This window comes from Euprymna scolopes, chromosome 45, assembly GCF_053919585.1.
Source record: "Euprymna scolopes isolate OS-2025 chromosome 45, ASM5391958v1, whole genome shotgun sequence".
NCBI classification, from domain to species: Eukaryota; Metazoa; Mollusca; class Cephalopoda; order Sepiida; family Sepiolidae; genus Euprymna; species Euprymna scolopes.
This window is the reverse complement of record NC_136526.1, coordinates 57,204,576-57,222,895: the sequence shown is the minus strand read 5'-3', so window position 1 is coordinate 57,222,895 and position 18,320 is coordinate 57,204,576. Positions and strand designations below refer to the sequence as shown.

Below are 18,320 nucleotides of genomic sequence, written 5' to 3'. Positions count from 1 at the left end.
TGTATCAGCATTGAGATATCTACTGGATCGATAGAAGGATCCCACAATTTTTCCAACGGCCTTGGCAACAGATTTGATGTACATGTTCCATTTAAGATCAGGAGTAAAGGTCAAGCCCAGAAGCTTGTCAAAACTTGAGGCCTCCTGAAGACGAGAGCCATTCATTTTAATTAATGCCAGATGGGGATCAGAACGTTGATGATGTAAAGATAGAAGCTTGGTTTTAGATGCATTAAAAGTAACCAGCCACTCCTTTCCCCATTGTACCACATGCTCAAGATCAGAGGAGAGAGAATCAGAGAGAACTTGGTCATTTACTGTCTTAGATGTGCTACCATAGATAGTAGTGTCATGAGCAAAAATGTCTATGAATGATGTAAGGATGTGATTTGGAAGATCATTAATGTAGATCAGGAAAAGCATTGGGCCTAGGATGGACCCCTGAGGGACTCCAGCATTAATACTGTGAGCTCTGATTTTTGCCCATCAACTACTACTCTTAGGAACCTATCAGAGAGAAATGATTTAATAATTAAGAAGACATTTCCAGCTATACCATAGCTGGATATCTTGTGAAGTAAGCCTTTATGCCATACCCTATCAAAGGCCTTTGATATGTCAAGAGCAGTTGCCCTAGAAAGTTTGCCTCTGTCGAGAGATTCGCTAATTCTATGAGATATAACTGTAAGCACATCTGCTGCAGATCTAGCAGAACAGAAACCATATTGTGTGTCACTAAGAAGGTTATTTTTGCTGAGATGGTTGATTACTTCTCTTTTTAACACATATTCCAGCAACTTACTCATGATGCACAGGAGACTTATTAGCTTGTACTGAGAGGGGTGTGTGAGCGATCACCTGAATTCTTAAATACAGGGCATACTGATGAGATTTTCCAGGGTGATGGGAAGCCCTTCTTCTTAAGACAACGTTTAAACAGTTTTGTAAGTATGGGCGCTAGTTCAGGTTGAAGTTTTTTGAGTACTATAATTGGAATACCAGTTGTTTTACTGGAATCAAGGTTTTTGATTAGCTTGGCAACATCTGGTATAGATATTTGTATATCCCATAGTGTGTTATATGATACAGGAGGAAATATTGGGGGTTGGCAGCCTTGGTTGCAAAAGGTAGCATTAGCTGCAAAGTTATTGGCAAAGAGTTTGGTTTTGTCTGATGCTGACGAGGTTACCTCAGGTCCATTGATGATAGTTGGGATAGAGCACACGCTTCTGTTCAGGATTCTGTTTGCTATTTGCCAAAACTGTTGGGAACCAAGCCACTGCTCAGTTACTTTGGACTTGACAGACTGAGCATACTGCTCTCTTGCGTTCTTTATTACTTTCTTACAATGGTTGCTGGCACTCCTGAAAGCGGCTTTAGTTTCCATACATCTATTACATTAGAAGCAGTGGAAAAAGTGATTTCTGTGTGCAGTGGTAGCAGCACATTCTGGTGAGAACCATGGCTTGCTGTTAGGCTTTTGCTGGAACTTTTTCGAGGGTTTGAAACGGTCTATACCTACAATTAACCATTCTGTCAGGTATGATACTATAGAGGACACATTCTTTTTAAATATGGAACGCAGAGGTAGATTTAAATATGTAAACATTGTTTTAAATACTAACATGGACGTCTTCTGGACACTTTCGTGCTTATTCAGGTTGACAGTTATGGCAGCATTTAAAAATGAAAAAATACAGAAATGCTTGTATGATGTATGTATTAGTCACGGGACAAATATGAAAAATTCCAAAAATCATGTAATTTGATAAACATGGCCGCTCACTTGTAAAAAACGGCAAATTTATTTCTTGTAAATAAAAACAATACTTGATCATTTTTTGTGATTTTTGGAATATAAAATCTTCATTCCATGACAAGTAAGTACATGATAAAAGTTTTTTATTTGTGTTTATCGTTATAAGCGCCAATCTGAATAAGCACCGCTGTTTCATATGGAACCTAACAGCCTTGAATTTGTTTATCAAAAAAGCGAATCCAGCAAAAATTGAAAACTTGAAGCAAAAATAAAATCTGAAGCCACACTTTGAGAAAGTATATATATATAACTCGAAATTGACTTCTCATGTAATAATATTTAACATATAAAACATTTTTTAAATTCCTACACAGATTTTATTTTCTTGCAATCACCTTAAAACTAGATTTAGTGATATTACCATAATTAATTGGGCCAATTTTTTATTTTTCCAGAAATTTGAATAAATATTTATTTCAATTACATGGCAAGGGAATTTTATCCCTTATCCCAATCAGCAGATTAGACGATTCTTGTAATGATCTGGTTCCTGGTGATTTTGTGGAGGGAGTTTAGTTCTGTGCAGTTCTAGAAGGTCCATCCTCCCAAGTCTTGCCTTCTCCCTTTGTGAATGTATTGCTAACCGCCTGAGACGCCCTCAACAGAATGTTGACGGGGCTGCTCAGGCATGTTTTGCCCCTCATCGGGGGCACTGACTTCACAATCCCACTTTTCGACTCTGGTGTCTAAGTTCTTGCAGTAAAGAAAAGAGAAATAAACAACACCTATTTAGATTAATTTCTTAGTTAAATACAAGATTAGTCCCCCAATGTTGACAAATGTTTTGTCCGGAGCTGTCACCTGCAAAACGAAAGAAGTTTTATCTTTTTTTCTAATTGTATTTTTTTTTTTTTAAATTAGTAGAGAAATTCGTATTTTTTTTACTTTCTTTTCACCTTAACATTCACGGTGATGGAGGCTAAAGGCGGCTACATGTAATAGGTGCCAACTCTACTATATAATCAAAATGATGACTTTTACACGTTTTCATGTATGCTGAAAACGAATATTACATTTAAATTTGCACAGACAAGTAGTTTTCTGGATATTAAGACATTTATCCTCCCTGGTAATCCTTTTGGTGGCCGTGCTTTTCACCAACGGCAAGTTCAAATGCACATGCATGTTACAAAACACTCCATCCTCCTCATGTTAAGAATGGCGAACACCAACGACATTTATTAAGTAATGCATTAGAAAAATGTCTTAATATCTAGAAAACTTTGTCTGCCTCAAGTTTTAATGTGATATTGGTTTTGTTGAAAAAATAAGGGAAGTGCCAATGTCAAAGTGGGGGGTTAGAGATCCGAGGAGATTGGTTCTACTCTAAGGTGTCTTCAACTCTGCCATTTGACATCTATACGGTGTGATGAGCATATATGTACTGGGAGGAGTGGTGGGAGGCGCTGGCTCTTGGATATATGTTGAACGTGCCTTGGGCTACTTTATTAAAACTGGTCATGTTTGTGCTGTCTTTATTTTCATAGACATCTTTTTTCTGCAAGAATTATCAATCGTTCTTATTAGTTCATTACGCCAAGTCATTTCATGCATTGTCTGGAGCGATTTTTTTTTTATAAAATATTAATATATCATCAGGATTGAACCTTATTTGTTGACAATTACGATAAAAGTTTCTAAGAGAGGTTTTTGTTAAAACTAGTAATAATTAAGTATTTATAATTGGTTGAATATTTTTAATAATATTAATTATATTAGGTTAGTTCGTCATTGGTGGACACCATTTCATTTCATAGAGTTCTGAGGGCTGTTGACATCATCTGTGTTCTGCGGAGTTCCCTGTCTGCCTTTTAGCTTCTTACATTGCGCCTATTCATGTTATGTGATGTGGTGGGGTGCTAGCAGTGCCTCGATGAGCATTTCATTTGTTACTAGTTGGTTGCCGACTTACATGCACCATACCGCATCTGGGCGTGATAATGAGAGTTGTGAACGGGACCTCTGAGGGATGCGGATATTGTCAGTTTCTTACTGAGCTTGTTCAGCAAATTACTACAGAGTCGACGCATCATCTGTCATCATTTAGGTGTTAAGTGACTCCCGAGTTGGGGGGTCATGAAATAACGATCATTTCGCAATCCTTTATACTGGCCCTATCTCAGAGCATCCAGTCTATTCTTGAGTCGGAAGTAAATTTTTGACTATTTTCAGCATACCTTAAAACCTATAAAATTTTCAGCATACCTTAAAACCTATAAAAGTCATCATTTTAAAGGTGAACATAAATAAAAAAAACTACCAAAAAATTGATAGCTCATTTTGGTATTTCTTTACAACAGTTCCCAGGGTAGTATAAACACCCAACCTCCCCATGTTAAGAACGGCTTTTGGAAATAAACATCCTCAACCTCCCCATGTTAAGAACGGTTGTCGGAAATAAACAAACCCAACCTCCCAATATTAAAATCGACTTTCGGAAATAAACACACCCAACCTCCCCCATGCTAAGAATGGCTTTCAGAAATATACACATCCAACCTGTCCATGTTATGAACTTTTTTCGGAAATAAACACCTTCAACCTCCCCATGTTAAGAAAAGTTTTCAGAAATAAACACCCTCAACCTCCCCATGTAAAGAACAGCTTTTGGAATAAATATGCTCAACCTCAAAAGCAGTTCTTAGCATGGGGAGGATGGGGGTGTTTATACAACACTGGGTACTCTTGTAAAAAAATACTCTCATTCAAGCAACAACTTGTTTTTTTACTATTATTATCATTAATTAAAAAAATAAATTTTAAGGTTTAAACTTCAAAGCAGAATGAATAACCAAAGAAAATGTATCTGGGACAGATGCTTGATAATGTTAAAAAAACAAAAAATGAAATCATTAAAAAATAATCTTATTGTTGTCTATCAATGGTAAAAAGATCTGCTTAATATTAAGTCTTCACTCATACAACCTTAAGTGTCTTTATTTATACTAGCACTAGCGAGGGGCACCCGGCATTGCCCGGGTGTTTTTCGGTGTGTGTGAAAAAAAAGAGGTGGGTTTGAAAAAAAAAAGGAAGCTTTTACGACGCGCAGTAAAGCGTGAAAAAGCAAACAAACAGGTGCTCGTTTTTGATTGACGTGACAGCGATTTTGTGCAGGACAGTTTTTAATGAGGTCAAGTGAAAAACCCCCTCGCCCGTCTGATATGACGAAGTCGACATTGAACAAACTGGCTCTGGGCCTGTGATTAGAGTCAAGATTCGCTTTTGTTTATACCGAAAAGCAAATGTAACGCGTGCCGATGCGGGAAATGTGGAATAATTAACGTTTGAAAGTGAATAAAATTAAATAGGCGAGGTCCGTGGGTAACTCTGAGATATTACAATTTATGGATGATATAAACAGTTTTAAGAAGTTGCAAAGCGAGCAAGCGCTTCTCTGAAAGAAGCCTTTTGTGGACATCGGGGAAAGCGTACATACATACATACATTTTCGCTTTTATATATACAGATGGGTGCCCGGCATTGCCTGGGTGTTTGGAGGTGTGAGTTGAGAAAAAAAAGTGCTAGTAGGTAGGCAGGCTCAAACTCGTGATGCAAAGGCGGAAAAGAAAGTGAAAGAAAACTTGATATGTTACCCTTACTCAATAATGTTCAGAATATTAAAATTAAGCAAAGTCGATACAATCGATACGATGACTTGCAAAAATAGCTTGCAAAAAATCGATCCCTTTGTAGAAAACTGCTCAGTTGGAGGTGAAGGAATTAATTTTTTTGGCCAATTTTTCGATATTTGTCCGAGACGCTGAGCTTCAAAATGATCTCATGAAAATCTGTCGCCTCTGTCGAAAGTGTTGGTTGGTTGCTTTTGTTTTACGGCATATCAACCCTTTTCAGGTTATTTAATGCCGAATCCAAAGATTTTGAAGAAAAATTTTTTAATAGAATATATTTCTTGTTTTCAAGTCGGTTTCTATTTAACCCATAGTTGGGACCCTAACAGGTACTACCACTCCGGATCAGAGTGGACCTGGGAGCAATGGCAATTAAAGGGTATCTCCACACTCCCCAAAGCTCGCAAGCTGTAGCCTTACCACTGGATATAGTTTAAGGTCATATCCAGGACCTGTCGAAAGTTTTAGGCAGACATACAAACATACATACATTTAAACAGACAGGTGAGATTTATATTATAGATAATACTCATAATTACATATGAAACCTTTTAATTTATAATGTTTTAATGTGGAATATGTTAAACTTGTAAAGTTTACTGCAAGTTGTAATGTTATGAAATATTCCTTTCTTAATTAAAACGATCTATTTAATACTGCTTTTTTAATTCTTATACAATTGTTGTTGTGTTTATTTTAATAACCATCTTTTGTTTTGTAATAATTATCTTTTTATTCTATTGAAAGTTGAAATAATATTAACTATTCCTGTTTGTAACTTAAAAAGATTTGCTTCTGTTATTATTCTCATCTTCGGTGTTATTAGCACAACGTTTTGGTCGCTGCGACCTTCTTTGAGTGTTAAGAATATGCTTCTTTTCCTACTAAGGAAAAAAGAGGGTTGGCTTTGTATTTCAAAAATACGAACGGTTTGTTTGAGGGTCTGTAGAGCATAAAGAAGATTCAATCAGCAGGGGTCACTAAGATATTTGTTAAAGGTTTCCGTTCTGTTAGATTTACAGCAGATGTGCTTACAGTTATATCGCATAGGATTAGCAAATCTCTCGACGGTGGCAATCTTTCTAGGGCAATTGCTCTTGACATATCTAAAGCCTTTGATAGGGTATGGCATAAAGGTTTACTTCATACTATATTGTCCAATTTCTACTGTACACTCTTTAACCCTTATCCTTGAGTGGCCTCTGGGCCTTGATAATGTGGTGATGCCTATGTAAAAAAGAAAAAAAAAGGGTTTCCTATGGCTCAAGTGCACAAGTGATTCAAGTATCAAAACAATGAAAAGAATATGCTGTTGTCCTAGCTCTAGTCATAACATATGAAATTATTGATTATTCAATTTTTACACAGTATCCACTGTCTTTATAGATAATAATCATAGCATATGTAGAGTTTTAATCATTGGTTGTTTTAATGTAAAACATATTGATTTTTATGCAGATATGATTGTAATTTGATACTTCTTTTTACTTCACAGATCACAGCTAAAGAGGAAAATTATTGAAATTACAATTGTTTACAAGGAATTCTAATCTAGAAATAAACATGGAAACAAACTCTGCAGAGAAATCTATACCCGCTGACCAGAAAGTCTATCCTTATGGTTGTTCGACGTGTGGATTAAAATTTACATATAAACACCAACTAAGAATTCATGCTAGAACACACACTGGAGAGAAACCTTTCGCTTGTAATATTTGTGGCTCAGCATTTTCAGATAAAGCTGACATGAACATGCACGTGCAAACAGCGCACGCTCTAGAAACGAAAACGTGTCAAATTTGCGGGAAAATTTACTCCAGCCATTCTAAAATGATAAGACATGTGAAAGAACAACACACTATCGTGAAACCTTGTCCAGTTTGTGGGGAAACGTTTACCAAGGCTGATACGGTAGTACATATGCGAACAAAACATAGTGTCGGAAAAATCTGTCAGGTTTGCGGGAAATGTTGTGTCAACCAGGCTGCTATGGCGATACATATGTTAATGCACCCTGAGGAGGCAGCAGATTCTGTTTTACAATGTGAGTCAGAATCTAAAGAGAGTTCGCCGGTAAGACGGCACATACAACTAGAAGAAGAGCAAATTATTTGTAACGTGTGTGGAAAAGAATTTAGTTCTAAAACTAATATAAAAAGACATATGCTGCTCCACAGTGGAGAGAGACCTTACAGTTGTGAGGTTTGTGGAAAAGCAGTTTTTGATAAAGCTTATTTGAAAGTGCATATGAGGAAGCACACGAATGAGAAACCGTTTTCCTGTTTAGTATGCGGCGAACGATTTTCACAGAGTTCTTTATTAACATGGCACGTCAAGTCACACACTGGGGAGAAATCGATTTGCAAAGTTTGCGGAAAGGGATTATGTGACGATGGGAGTATGCGAAGACATATGCGAACACATACAGGAGAGAAACCTTTTAGTTGTCAAGTTTGCGGAAAAGCATTTTCTGATCGGTCTGGCATAATAAAGCATGTCCAAACTCACACCGAGTAAAACTGAATACCTATGAGACACCACCCTCAAACACACCAGAGAGAAACCTTTTAGTTGTAAAGTTTGCGGAAAAGCGTTTTCTGATCGGTGTGGCATAATAAAGCATGTCCAAACTCACACCGAGTAAAACTGAATACCTATGAGACACCACCCTCAAACACACCAGAGAGAAACCTTTTAGTTGTAAAGTTTGCGGAAAAGCGTTTTCTGATCGGTGTGGCATAATAAAGCGTGTCCAAACTCACACCGAGTAAAACTGAATACCTATGAGACACCACCCTCAAACACACCAGAGAGAAACCTTTTAGTTGTAAAGTTTGCGGAAAAGCGTTTTCTGATCGGTGTGGCATAATAAAGCGTGTCCAAACTCACACCGAGTAAAACTGAATACCTATGAGTCACCATCCTCAAACACACTAGAGAGAAACTTTTTAGTTGTCAAGTTTGCAGAAAAGCGTTTTCTGATCGGTGTGGCATAATAAAGCATGTCCAAACTCACACCGAGTAAAACTGAATAGCTATGAGACACCACCCTCAAACACACCAGAGAGAAACCTTTTTCCTGTTTCTTGTGTGGCGAGCGATTCACACAGAGTTCTCTGTTAATATGGCATGTTAAATCATATACTGGTGAGAAATCAATTTGCAAAGCTTGTGGGAAGGCATTTTCTGATCATGTCAGAACTAAAATAAGCGTCCCTAATAATGCTGGCCTTAACAGGGCTGAGAGGGAGAAAAAAAAATACTAAGTGCTTATGTACGACATATAAAGAAACTGGAATCTTAAGATCTCGATCATTCCAGTCACTATACGAGCAATCTGGTTAATGAAAAAGAATTTCAAAAACTATTTGGTGAATATACCCAGTGAACCAAGTGCGAGAGAAATGCAACAATTACACTTAAACAGACGGTTAGAATCTTAAAAAGATCTCTTGGTTGGAGTAACTAAAACTAATGAGGGTATGTTTGACATCCAGTAGAATGCCCCATCCCCAGCAAAACCAAAGTGATGAGAAAATTAAAACAAGAGAAACTATGCGTACTAGACATGTTTGTCTTTAGTCTCTCAGTAAAGAACTTTGTCAGAGATCCTTGCGTGTGGATACTTTTCATCAGGAGTAAATCCTGACCAAATATTCAACAACATGGTCTACCATCTCCTCAGGCTATCCAGCATATTCATAGCAATTAAGGGCAGCTTCTAATACCAATCAAGAAATCATGCATGTATTAGAAAGCACACTAAAGAGAAACCTTTTTCTATTTATGTAGTGAACGGTTGTCACAGATTTCTATCTTAATATGGCATGTTATGAAGCGAAATTGGAAATTAAAAGACGTTTCAATTATACTAATCATCATAGGAGCAACTATCTTATGAAAAAGAACTTTAAAAAGTACATAGCAAGCATACCTGGTGAACCAAGTGCAAGTGAAATACAAACGATTGCACTGAAAGGGACGACTAGAATCCTGAAAAGATCTCTTGGTTGGACTCACTAAAATAGGGGTAAATGTTAGACATCTGGTTGGATGTTCCACCACCTAGAAGAAAAAGATGAAAAATGAAAAAAAAAAAAGGGAAGTGCAGCAAGTCCTAAGAACATCAACCTGAAAGAAAAGTTGGAAATTACATACCATATATTATAACCATGTAATCCCTACAACCACCTACCTTGAAAATGCTGACATAGTTATATGGAATAAGTCAGAGAGAGTTGCAACCTTGGTTGAAGTGAGTGTCTAATGATGGAGGTCTGAACAGAGCCGATAGAGAGAAACAGACCAAATATCAAGGTCTCATGTATGATATGAAAAGAAACTGGAATCTTAGGGAGATATCAATCATACCAGTTATTATAGGTGCCACAGGGCTTATGAAGAAGAACTTGAAGTCCTACCTTATTAATATTCCTAGTGAACCAAGTGCAAAAGAGATCCAGACAATTGCACTTAAGGGAACAGCTAGGATGCTAAAAAGAGCTCTCGATTGGTTTCAATAAAAAGCAGGTCAATGTTGGCAGCTGGTTTGGCTGCAACATACCCAGCATTACAATCTTCAAAGGAAGAAAATTATAAAAACAAGAGAGAAATTGGTTTCAAAGGTTTTGAGGGTTTTTTTTTCATGCGACATATCTGCATAGCTCCATCCAAAGAAGTCATAATGCCTTTGTCACAATTTCTTATTTGAAAGAATATGAGAAAACATATTGAAGAGAACGTGAATGCCTACTAGACAATATCCTCAAGTGCCTAAGCTCTTTCAGTACAGACGTTTGTGATGACAACCAGAGCAGACCGGACTTTTCCCTTCAAGTAAAGCCTGATCAAATGTAAAAAGCATGTTGTATTCAGGCCCAAATAAGATCTCCTTAGTATGGTTAACTGAAAATAACTTATACGAAAAATGGTTCTCTATCTTCAAGTGATGTTGGCTTGTTAAATCATACATTAGAGAGAAATCTATTTATAAAGTTTGTGGGAAGACATCATGTGTCGATGATAGTCTAAAGAGATCTGCCACTCAGAAATAAATATTGTGAGCCACCTGATATCCAGCTGTAAAATTTTGCTGGGAGACGGCTACTATACAAAGCAACACAATGGAGTGTGTTAATATCTCCACTGGACGATCTATAAAAAGTTGAATATTAAAAGCAGCAGCAAATCATGTGAACAGTTGGAAATAAGTCATATGTCATCCACTAAGATTATACAATTTATACAGCTACATACCTAGGAAATATTCTTATTAAACCTCGACTGTCTTTAGTCTCTCAGTAAAGAGTTTGTCAGAAATCCTTACATGAAGGTTCTTTTCATAAATCTTAACCAAATATTCAAAACATGGTGTGTTGTCTCCTCTGGTTATCCAGCATGCTCTTCAGTTTGTGAATGGGGAGATCCTTTCTATTAATTGAGGACAGCTTCTAATACTAAATAAGAAGTCATTGACAATGAGGAGCTGGCTAATAAAAAAGTGAGTAGAAATAAATCCACATACTGGCAGGCCAACACAAAGGATAAAAAGGGCAGCTCAACTCATTTATAAAACAGGTGGGAAGAGTTAAGTAATGGTGTAAACTCGCTTCTGGAAGTGATATTATAATTATGAATCCAGTAAGACCAAAAGAATAAAAGAAATATATACTATAACTTTGATTAGAGTAAAAAAACAAAAACATAACAGAACAATAAACATTCTAATAACAAATAAGAAGTCCTTAACAATGAGGACCTTGCTAAAAAAAATGTGTAAAAATAAATTGACATACCGACAGGCCGACACCAAGGATGAGAAGGACATATCAATCATTTTCTCCATTCTTTATCTGTGCCTAAATCTAAACATAGATTCCATGAGCAGAGCTTCTTTCTTAGAAGTGCATGACTGTTGGACTCTCTTTCGCTTGCCTGTTTCCCACCTGACTACAACTTAGATGTCTTCAAGTCCAAAATAAACAAATTCCTGACAAACCGCCCCCTTAAGAAAAACACTCTATCAAATCTCCAATACTAATGATTACTACGATACTATCCCATTGATTACTGTACACGCAATAACCCTTATCCCCGAGTGGCTTCCGGGCCTTGATAAGTGGTGACTTCCATGTAAGAAAAAAAAAATCCGTTTATAACTGAATTCTTTTCCTGGAATCCAGTAAGAGCAAAAAAAATAAAAGAAAAATATGCAGCAAAATTAATTACTTGATTAATAAATAAAAGTAAAATTAACTTCTTTCTTCAAGAGATAAAAGAGGCTTTGTCATGATTTCTTTTAGCTAAAGGAGACTCTAAATCAAAAAGGTGGTGTGCCAAGTTGCTACAATTACAAGTAAATAAAAATAGCACATGCTAAAAATCACACAACAGCTAACAACGTTTAAAAGATAAAAGAGACAGTAATAGAATATATCTCATAGAGAGATCAAGTATTAGAACCAGAGTAAAATTAAAAAGAGACAACAGAACAATAAACATTCCTAAATAATGGGGGGGGGGCTATACTGGGAATCGTTTTTTTTTGTTAGGTTTTTCTTTATGCAACGTTTAAGAGATAAAAGAGAACAGTTTTAATATCTCATATAGAGATGAAGACTCAGAGACTCAGAGTAAAATAAACAAAAAGATAACAGAACTATAAACACTATTCTTTTTTCAAAACTAAGAGAATAATAGAAATATATACATACTAGCATTTCATCCCGGCGTTGCCCGGGTGTTTGGAGGTGTATGTTTAGCAAAAAAAAAAAAAGAGGTCTATTTTTTTTAACTTTGACCTCTATTATGACCCCTTAACATTTATTATTTTAGGCTCAAATCAAGTTATTAAGTTAGATCCATGTCGAAGGAATTTATATCTAAAATTTCAAGTGTTTAGACCCAAAATTGTCGGAGGAGTTTGGTAGAGTTCTCAAAGGTCAAATCGTTGCACTTTGACCCCTAAACAGCCAAATTTCTGGCCGCAAACCGATCACAAATATTTTCCCAAATCTCAGTAACCTGTATATCAAATTTCGAGTCTGTAGACTAAAAATTGACAGAGTTATTGCGTAGGGAAATGTACACATACAGACACACACACACGCACACACTTTCACTTTTAGAGATATGTAGACTTTGAGTAATGAGTAAAATAAATAAAAAAAATGACAGAAGAATAAACATTCCTGTTTATCTCTTGTACTGTTTTCTCCTTAAATGATTGTTTTGTTTTTGTACTGGGAATCGTTCTTTTTTGTTACGTTTTTTTTTTTTTTTTAGCCAACCTTTTCAGGGCTATATAATCGCCTAAAAAGGTAAAAGCTCAATAATGGGGGTAAGGATATGTGTTAACTGTTTCACCCAAATTAAAAAATAAATAAATAAAAAATTAAGTGGAACAATAACAATGAATACAAAAATATAGGTTATTCTTTTATGTTAAATTTATGCAAAAGTGATCCCTCATTATAAATTCTAAAATAATTGTTTTCTTAATTAGTTTTACAGACATGTAAACTATAAATTAGTTGCTATTATTATTGTTTTACAGTTTAGGTATAATTACAGAAAATAAAATTGACATGTTTTTTTTTGTTTTGTTTTTTTTTCAATTTCCATAATTATTAAATCTTTACTTTTCTAGAAAAGTCACTTTGTGATTTCCTTCTTCATACGTTCTGAAACGGCTGAGTCTATCTTTTGCAAATTTCACACAAAGGTAATTTATATGTCTGGCAGTGTTCTTAGATATGTTTTGTATCCTAAAATTGAAAAAAATCCGATCCTAAAAATATTTTTTTTTCTTATAAATAAAAAATAATTTTTACTGGGGAATTTTTATACGTTACTCCAGCAAGGGAGATTATAATATCTTAACAAATGATTTCTTAATAAATGTATTTATTGACATCTGGAGATATAGCTGAGTGGTAGAGCATTTGACTACAGATCGAATGATCACATGTTCAAGCCTGGGTGTACCTCACCATTTTATTTAATTATTTCTTATTAATAAGTTCAATTTATGATAAAAGAAGAAGGAACCATTTAAAATCGCTGCAAATCATTTTTTCATTTTCATATTTTAAAACTGCATATTAATCAGAAGTGACGTTTCCAGAGCTTTCATTGTCAAGCCCAAATATCAGCTGATTCAATATTGCAAACAAACACAGACGGAATTTGATGAACGACATTATCATTATTCTTCTTTTTTTTTTTTTTTTTGTGAAGAAGTCCACCGGGCAAATTATTCCTCATAATATATAATATTCAATAGAGGATTGATTCTATAATAATATAAATGCAATCTGCATAAATAAAAAAAATTGTGTTTAAGCGTATTGTACGACCAGGCAATGCTGGCCGTCCAGCTAGTATTGGCATATTTTTGATATGATAACGAAAAAAAAAGTTTATCTGAAGTTGTGGTAAAGAATTTGGCTTAAAATCCTACCTAAATTTCGTTTTAACTGAGGTTAGAAAATTGATAATCGATGTGTTAACTATTCTCACTAGATGATTTTGATTTGACTTGATAGGGTTTGTATTACTGTACACATAGATTCGAAAAAGTTGTCAAAAAACAAATATATAACAAATAAATGTTATCAAAGGCAAGATAAGTTACTTTTCTACCAAACTGGATATATTTTTCGTGTTTTTATTCAATTCAACATGTTTATTCAGCTCGAAAACCATACAGTGTTAACCGATGTATTGGAACATTCAAGATGGCGTCTTATTCTCTCTTTAACACGGTAAGTGTGGGAAAAGATGTTATAAATAAAAAACCGGATAAAATACTGTTAAAAACTCGCTCAATATATGTTACTGTGACATAGGTTGACATATATTCGGCGAGTTTTTAATAGTATTTTGTATAGTTTGTTATTTATAACACCTTTTTCCATACTTACGGTGTTAAAGAGGGTGTGAGACGCCATCTTGAATTTTCGAATACATCGGTAAACACTGTATGGTTTTCGAGCTGAATAAATGTGTTAAATTGAATAAAAACACGAAAAATATATCCCGTTTGGTAGAAAAGTAACTTATCTTGCCTTTGATAACATTTATTTGTTATATATTTGTGTTTTTTTTTGACAACTTTTTTCGAATCTATGTGTACAAACCCGACCAGGCAACGCCGTGTGGCCTGCTAGTACTGGATAAAGTTCGGTTTCAGTATGAATCGGATTCTTTTTCTTCTTTTTCCAAATGAATTTCGAACATTTCAAAGTTTTGTAAATATATAAATGTAAAAAAAAAAAAAAATGCAGATTCAACCCCTCCCCCCGCCCCTATAAAACCGAGAAATAAAAATGCCCATCGGCTATCTAAAAATTAAAATAAATAAACTCTCCTTGCACAGATTGTAATCTGGACCAGTTTAACTTGTGATTTACTTGTAAACATAACTACTTGCCAGCGACAATTTTAAATATGAAATTCGTTCAAAACAAATACCCCCAAGTGAAGCCGGCCAGAAAAGAACAGATTTCGGGTGACACCAGTTTAACTTTTTCTTGGCATATTCAAGCTGATTTTCGCGACCAAAAGTGCATTATACAGGGTGGGCCAGAATAAGGGTCCTATTTTTAAAAATTCATAAATTCATGTAAGTTTTAAGAAGTGTTTTTCGGCCAAAATTTGTTTTGTTTATTTCAAAAAGATCTCGGAAGGGTCAGTCTACACACACATAAAGTTTGGTGAGATTAACTTTTATTTTGTGGAAGTTATTCAAATTTAAAGATAGAACCCTTATTTTGGCCCACCCTGTATATATATATATATATATATATATATATATATATATATATATATATATATATATACACACACAACTTTAAAGTATCTTTGGATTGATATTTTGACACTTCTGCATGTCAATGACATAAGGTGTCCGAGATGAGTTATCGACCCCTGTTCTCTGAATGTTCTCTATCGGCCGTTCTGTGAACATCAAATGTAAACAAGTGTCCCAAGAACGCAAAAATATATAAGAACGAAATAAATAACAAGAAACATATATGAAAATCAAAATATTTATTGTATAAAAAAATGTATCAAAATATAATTTTAATGTTTTAATATTTCTTTCCAGGAGTGATTTATAACTGAAAATGAAAAATACATACGTAAAAAACATGAAACGTTTATATATTGTTTTTATAATTATTTTTTTTATTTATTTATTTATTTTTTTTTTTTTACAGTATAAGAATAAATCAAAATATATTTTAGTTTGTCAATGTAGCAAAATAGAATTTTAAAAATATGAAACGTTTATAGAGGTTTAAATTTTTTTTTTGTACCGAAAGATTGTTTTCTTGCGTTTATTTATTTATACCCCCCCCAGTAAGATTATATAAACATATATCAAAATATAATATGATATATAAGATTGTATAAGCATATATCAAAATATAATATGATATATAAGATTGTATAAGCATATATCAAAATATAATATGATATATAAGATTGTATAAGCATATATCAAAATATAATATGATATATAAGATTGTATAAGCATATATCAAAATATAATATGATATATAAGATTGTATAAGCATATATCAAAATATAATATGATATATAAGATTGTATAAACATATATCAAAATATAATATGATATATAAGATTGTATAAACATATATCAAAATATAATATGATATATAAGATTGTATAAGCATATATCAAAATATAATATGATATATAAGATTGTATAAACATATATCAAAAGTATGAGTTATCGACACTGTTCTAGGCTGGTAAATGCCTTCTACCGACCGTTATTGAAACTAAAATGCACATATTCGCCTCATGTCATTGACATATAGAAGTGCCGATATTTTTATGAAATAAATGAATAAAAATAAATAACAATAGTTGTGGATAAGTGTTGATCGGTAGGATAACCAATCTATGATCGGCGATTTATCAATTTATAGGGTTGTGTCAGCAATTGCAGGAGTGCATTCATGGGGCCATTAAAGGGAAATTTAATGGGATCGCCGATTAATAGAAAGTTTTCACCAATCCACATCCTTATATTAAGAAATAAAAATGAAATCTGGGAAATAACGAAACTCAACAAAGAATACGAAATCACTGTATCCAGCATGAAATAAACAACATTTATATACTAGCGGGGGGTACCTGGGGTTGCCCGGGAGGTTTGGAGGTGTGTGTGTAAAAAAAAAAAAAACGTTAACAAAAAAAAAGTTATAGTAGGAAGGTAAGCATGAACCCCAAAACCTCGATGCGAAGGTGGAAGCGAAAGGAGAAAAAGGCCAGTCACCTAACAATCTCGGCCACGAGGGAGAGGAACTGATAAGGGCGTTATATGAAGGTTTATGAAGCGAAATAAACAGGTGTGAGGAAGTGGCGTGGTGTCTGATCTAGTTTTGCGCTGCAAGCTAGATCATTCGCTTTTGCTTTTCGAAGACGCGGCGAGCTGATAAAATTCGGGCTAATTAAATGCACTGTGTGTGCATTTAATTAGCCTGAATTTGTTAAGTCGTAGTTATTATGATTTAGACGCGATATAAAAAGTTTTAAGTATGAGCAAGCCTACCCAGAAGGCCTGGGAAAAAAGCCTTTCACGGACATACATAAAAAGCGAAATACATACACACACACTTTCGCTTTTATATTTATAGACTAGCGAGGGGTACCCGGCGTTGCCCGGGTGTTTGTAGGTGTGTGTGAAAAAAAAAGCCTTGACGACGCGCAGTTGGAAAATAGTAAAGTGTGAAAAAAAAAAAAAACAGGTGCGCGTTTTTGATTGACGTGACGGCGATAGGTATTCAGCAGTTAGCATTTTGTGAGGTACAGTTTTTAACAAGGTCAATAAATCGGTTTGTTTGTTTTTAAAAACCCACTCCCTCGTCTCGAAATGAAAGCTACCGTCTGATATGACGAAGTCGACATTGACCAAACGTTACTATGCTCTGTAGAGATCACTGGCTTTGGGCCTGTGATTAGAGTCGAGTTTCGCTTTTTGTTTATACCGAAAACCAAATGTAACACGTGCCGATGCGGTAAATGTGGAATAATTAACGTTTGAAAGTCAATAAAATTAAATAGACAGGTGAGCTCCGTGGTTAACTGTGAGATATTACAATTTATAGACGATTTAAAAAGTTTTAAGAAGTTGTGAACCGAGCGAGCGCTTCTCTGAAAAAAGCCTTTTGTGGACATCGAGGATACATACATACATTTTCGCTTTTATATATATAGATTAGGAATATTAGTTTAAATCGTTCCAACATGAGTGTTTTCTTGTGTGCAATGTTCATAATGAAGGATTAATGAAGTGAGGATTTTGTGAGTATCGTACAAGACTCGAAATTATTTTTTTTTATTAGACTGACACACGTGCTCTTAAACTCCATGTCACTATTCTTTAGTAAAACAGTCCATCTATCTATATAAAAGGCAAAATGTGTGTGACCATTTCGTGTATGTCTTCAAATGGCTTTTCGAGCACAAGCTCCCAGGTTCGTTACTATCGCTTACAACTGTTTATATGGGTCCTATATCATAATATGTAGGATTTGGGAACGCGGGTTGTCTCTAGATTTATTTACGTCGACTTTTATGAGATTCGCGCTATTTCGCTTTGTGCCCGGTTCGTCCTGCATTTTAGTATAAATACAGTGAAAAACGTTGGGTTCTCGGCTGCTTTTGCTCTGCTTTCCCCCCTTCCCACCATCATCTGGGGTGAAGTGAAAACTAAAAATAACGATCGTGCGATGACCTCATTTAGCGTCGTCCTGTCAATCAAACCTCTTTTAGCTTTATAAGCTTTAACTTAACATGCTAATCAATTACTCTCACTCGTGGTCGAGACTGCTAAG

General features: G+C 34.9%; 1 protein-coding gene across 3 annotated transcripts in view; it reads left to right on the top strand.

Moving 5' to 3' along the window:
* Positions 1 to 18,320, top strand: part of LOC145269726 (uncharacterized) — a 59,014-nt gene that overhangs the window by 17,710 nt on the left and 22,984 nt on the right. The window contains exon 2 of one of the 3 annotated variants that reach the window (XM_080125451.1): positions 6,944 to 13,040. The exons of the other annotated variants lie outside the window; for them this stretch is intronic. Coding sequence (XP_079981577.1) covers positions 7,012 to 7,965 — 954 coding nt within the window. The 5' untranslated portion in view covers positions 6,944 to 7,011 and the 3' untranslated portion in view covers positions 7,966 to 13,040. Of the gene's footprint in view, positions 1 to 6,943; positions 13,041 to 18,320 lie in introns of those variants that run through there. 3 annotated transcript variants of the gene reach the window in all.